The 5,376-nt window shown below is 36.3% G+C and overlaps 1 protein-coding gene across 1 annotated transcript; it reads right to left on the bottom strand.

Annotated features, from left to right (window-relative positions):
• Positions 1-331: 331 nt before the first annotated feature.
• Positions 332-1,273, bottom strand: LOC138093173 (olfactory receptor 5AL1-like). Its single transcript, XM_068989286.1, has one exon. It carries the CDS (start codon positions 1,271-1,273, stop codon positions 332-334), a length of 942 nt encoding a protein of 313 aa, XP_068845387.1.
• Positions 1,274-5,376: the final 4,103 nt, after the last annotated feature.

The following is a 5,376-nucleotide window of genomic DNA, read 5'->3' as shown; positions in this document are numbered from 1 at the left end:
ACCCATATGACACAGAATTCAGAAAAAGTCACTATGCCCGATGTTCCATTTCTTTAATTATAAAGATGTCTTTTCAAATAGGTTAAAATATCTCTATCTCTGTTTCACTGTGTTTCCTTGTTTGTCTCTCTTTCTCCTTTTACAATTTAACACCTTAAAATTTACAAAATGCCTTTCACGTGTAAATCACCAAGAATGACAGAGTGGGTAAGACATTGAGTAAATATGAACACTGAAAGTGAGGAATTTGACCCTATCATTTATCAGCATTTTGACTAGATAAGCCTCAACTCCAAGTCCGTTGATTCCTCCCTGACCTTGATTTTTTCAGTTATTTGATAGCCAAATGCAACTTTTCTATAATTCTCTTCAGTGCATTCTTTACTTCCTGATTCCTCAAGCTATAGATCAATGGGTTTAACATGGGAATCACTACCACATAGAACACCGAAGCAAATTTATCTGTGTTCAGAGAATGGCTTGAATTGGGCAGGAGGTACATAAAAATGATTGTTGCATAAAATATGGTGATGGAGGTGAGATGGGAAACACAGGTAGAAAAGGCTTTTTGCCTTCCTTCAGCAGAACGGATCCTCAGAATGGCAAAGAGGATGAAGATATAAGAAATGACCACGATCAGTAGAGAGCAAAGGGTGTTGAGCCCAGCAATGATTAACAGCATCAGCTCTTTGACGTGAGTGTCAGAGCAAGCCAGTGCGACCAAGGGAACGTCATCACAGTAGAAGTGGTTGACCCTATTGGAGCTACAGAAAGACAAGAGGAATGTTGCGACTGTCTGCGCAAGACCCACAGTGAATCCGTAAATATATGTGCCAGCAATGATCCGAATACAGAGTTTTTTAGGCATGAGGATGGCATACAGTAAAGGGTTGCAAATGGCAACATACCTGTCATAGGCCATGACTGAGAGCAAATACTGTTCACAAACCACAAATGTGATGAAGGAGCACAGCTGAATGGCACAGGCATAAAATGTTATACTGTTAACTTCACACAGAAAACTCACCAAGGTGTTTGGGGTGACAGACGAAGTAAAAGAAAAATCAATAAAAGCCAGGTGGCTGAGAAAAAAATACATGGGTGTGTGAAGCTGCGGGCTGACTTGTATTAGCACAATCAAACCAAGATTACCCAGGACACTAGCAAAATAGATTACTAGGAATACACCAAAGAGAGTGGCTTGAAGTTCTGGATTATCTGTGAGTCCCAAGAGGATAAACTCAGACACTGCAGAATAATTGCCTTTTGCCATAGTAGAGATTTAACAATCAATTTTCATTTTTAACAATAAAACCCCCTAGAGCACACAGTCTGAGTATTCTTGTTTCCCTTAGAGATAATCAAGCAGATGTTGGGAACTGATTCTGATCCACCCTGATCTTATGTTGAACACATTCAAAGGAGACTCTCCATGCAAATCTGGTTTCAGAATGAAGTAATTTGTTCTCTGCAGAATTTCCAAAGTATGAAATTCTATGGGGTTTGGAAAGATAGAAAGATGGCATTCTATTTAAAATCTAACATAATTGAATAATTTATCTATTTTTAATAAAAGAAAATAAAGACAGAGTTATTTGAGCACAAATAATTTTTTAATTGTTGAAATACTTTAAACAAACATGCTAATTCTTTGAAAACTGTTAATTAAGAGAAAACAATAAATTTAAAAAATAATTTCAGAAGGAGTAGTATGAAAGGTAAATTTAAATTCTGACCATCTTTATATCAACTGTTACAGGATGTTATTTTATTCTGTTCTCTTACTATGACTTCTAGCTTTCTTTCAATTACTATGTAATATTTGGGAATTAAAGGGAGAAAAGCCCTTAGAAACATAGGTAGTCTTGCTTTTTCTGAAATATGCATAGGATGATTAAAAATACATTAAATAATTCAGAAAACATATTTATCAAGCAGCTCCTAACATCTAAATGCAAAACAGGAGAAGAAAAAATCAAGATAATTTTGTAGAACTAAAAGCCAATTTCTGGTTTATTAAAAGAAATGGCTTTTAATGATTTTCATTTGAGCAGAGATGTTTGATTTTTTAAATTTTTCTACTACTTCATCTCAGATTATCTTTCAACGATCAACTAGTGATAAGCTATCATCTTCATTTTCAGATATGGAAGCTGAGAGTGAGAGCTTGAACCCTCTTGCTGTTTCATGATTAGTGTGGGGTGAAGCAAAAGAGCTCATGAACTAGTTCTGGACTCCCTGACCTCAATTCATAGTTTATAGAAATGAACTCTTTTCATAGAGGCAAGAATTTCCCCATTAATCAGAAAATTTTAGAAAGGTGATCTCTAAGTCTGTCCACTTTAAGTGCTTAAAATAGTGACTTTCATGCAGTAGGTGCTAAGTGAGTAAATTTTAGCTCTTAAAATGGGCTTCCCACATGGCAGTGCAGTAGCAAAGAATCCTCCTGCTAATGCCGGAGATGTGGGAGACAAGGGTTGGATCCCTGTGTTGGAAGGTCCCCTGATGTGGAAATGGCAACTCACTCCAGTATTCTTACCTGGAGAATCCCATGGACAGAGGAGCCTGGCTGGCTACCGTCCATGAGTCAGACATGACTGAGCACGCACACATGGTTTTTCATTCCATCAGTATTAATAGTATTCAGATTTAGGCTTATTCTCAAAAGAAAAGACTGTGCAATCCCATCACACCCATGACTGTAGCTTATTCTTTTTGCAATATTTTGAGATCTTTTTCCATTGCCTCATTGACTTGTGATCTCAGATCATTACCTTTCCTGGCTCTTAATTTTTCTAGTATTTATATTTCTCTGATGTGTAGGAGTCTATGTAGCTCTTGCTCTGACGTTACCAAACTCACCAATATCTTCAGTCATTTTAGTTTCCTTTCTTTAAACTGAAACTTGGATCATCCTTGAAAACGTATTTCTCTCTAGGTTTCCAAAGGCTGTTCCATTTGAAACTATGCACATATGTTAAATCTGGCAGGTGAAATAAGGCATTGTACATGTTGGAACATTCTTTCCTGTTTTTTGGTATGTCTTGCGTTCAGGTACACTTCCCTGATGCTTAGAGGCTTGTCCCCATATTCACTGCCATCACGTATGCATCCAGGTCGCTCCCTCTTATTCCTTAAAGGCTCTGGTATTGATGCCATCATGTTTATCTTCCGCAAATTTGCCATCAGCATCATGAACACCACTTATTTTGTACCTTGGCTTCTTTGATCCTTGATCTTGGAATCAGGGACCCCACTGCCATTCCACTTGAGCATCTTATTCCCATGATTCCTTTTTGAAGCTTGTTTTATGTGACGATTGATAAAATAGTAGCTATCCAAAATAAAAAACTTATCCTATGACCACAACTTTCTGAATTTTCCTTTCACATCAGTTATGACACTGCAATGTTTTATGTATCCACTCAATCACTTTAACCCTAAGTATCCTTTACCTACTGTCGCCTCCTTTAAACAGCTCACCCTAAACAGCTAAGACTCTGTGATCAATTGCCGCAATGACTATTCACAACATACAAATTCTCTTTCTAATATATAAACTCATATTTTGGTTCTCAAGCTGCTTTGTTCATCCCATATGTTCATCTTCTACTAATTTATTCGATCTTCCCCATCAGTTTAAAAACAAGATACATGCTGAAATCGTTACTAATGACCTGTGACTTCTTTTCCTTTCCCTCTATCCATCAACCCCTCTCCTCTTCATTCTTTCAGTACTAAACATCCTGGAAAGTTACTTGCTTTGTCTTTAGCATTTAGATATCAACTGGTATTCTGAAACTGTTCTCACCATAATTGTAATACAATTACTCATTTCAAGTTCCCCAACAATCTCCTTCTTCCTATAGGCAGTGGAGACTTCTTTCCTGTTGTCTCTGTAGCCTCAGATATCGTTCACACTGGTTTTCATGAAAACCATTGTTTTGGTTTGGTTTGGTTTGCAAGTCATCAGAATCCCATCTTTCTGTCCACTTTTGCTCTTTTTGGTGGCTCTATCTATCCCCTGTGTTTATGTTTTAATTAAAGCATTACTTTACATTTCATTCCTAAGCCATCCTGGGTCATTTTTTGCACACTCTTGTGAAGCTCTCATCAAATGTTCTGAGGATGGTTGTCACCTTTGTGTCACAAAAGTCTAAATTTCTAGGCCAGATTTTGCCTCTGATCTCTAGGTATATATTCAAGAGATTCCCAGACAACTTCATTTAGGTATTCCCAAAGTACCTAAATATAGCATTTTCAAAAAAGAATTCAGCAATTCAAAAACCATCCTATATTTTTCATCTACTTTGAAGCATGCATTTTCTAACTCAGCAAGAGGTGTCATCTTCCAGCCAGTTATTCAGGCACAAAGCCAAGAAAATATACTTCATATATCTTTCTCAACTCCACTGATAAAAATTAGATATTGAACATACTAATTATCTAACCTATTTTTTTTCAAACCTGTCTACTTGTAATTTAGGCCTCTATCACAACTTACTATATTGTTGTCCAAACATTTATCTTATCCATCCTTTCTCTGTTCATTGTAACTAGAGTGTACTTTCTAATATGCAAATCATAGCTTACTATTTCCTATTGACATAGGATAGAGTCCAAAAGGTTGGCTAACTTAACCTTTGATAAGCAACCCCTTCTTTTCAGACTAGTCTCACTTCTTGTGACATTTTTCATGTCATTCCCAGGCTTCAGCCATCATGTGTACTATCTGTCTCTCAGATGTGGTCATGAATTTTGTACATAGTTAAAGCAGAATCCCTTCCTTCTGTCTTTACAATCTAGTTGGCTTTATCTTTCTATGTATCCATCAGATCTCAGGTGAAATGTCACTTTTTCCTAGAAGTGTTTCATTACTTCTCAAGTGTTACGTCTAACAATTTATTCACCTATTAATTGCTTTGTAAAATAATCTAAATTTCACATTTTTGAAAAAAGCTGATAGTTATTTACCTTGTAGGAGCAAGTACTGTTTAGAAACTTCAAATATACTAGTAGAATAATGCAACAAATAAATACAAGTTTTGTGTTACCATAAATCCTTTTCTACTATTTCAGTTACCTTGATTTTTCCTCACTGCCTGCTGTCTTTGAGCAACCCACAATGAAACCAAAAAGACATCCAATATACCTTGTGGCAAACTCTGTGAATGTCAACAACATTTAACATTACTTAACTGTAGTGAGTATATTTTGTATTATTTGTTGGTCCCTCCAGAATGTGTTCCCTGTGTTGCTTAATTTTAAGCAATTTCTGAACAAAACAATGTAATGATGTCTCACAGCATAAACAATCATTATGGCTAATCTTCTGGGACTCAGTTTGCATAACAGACAGGGATTGATCACTTGAAA

Source organism: Capricornis sumatraensis, chromosome 16 (assembly GCF_032405125.1).
Source record: "Capricornis sumatraensis isolate serow.1 chromosome 16, serow.2, whole genome shotgun sequence".
Lineage (NCBI taxonomy): Eukaryota > Metazoa > Chordata > Mammalia > Artiodactyla > Bovidae > Capricornis > Capricornis sumatraensis.
The sequence above is the reverse complement of the archived record's forward strand: the minus strand, read 5'-3'. Positions and strand labels throughout refer to the sequence as shown.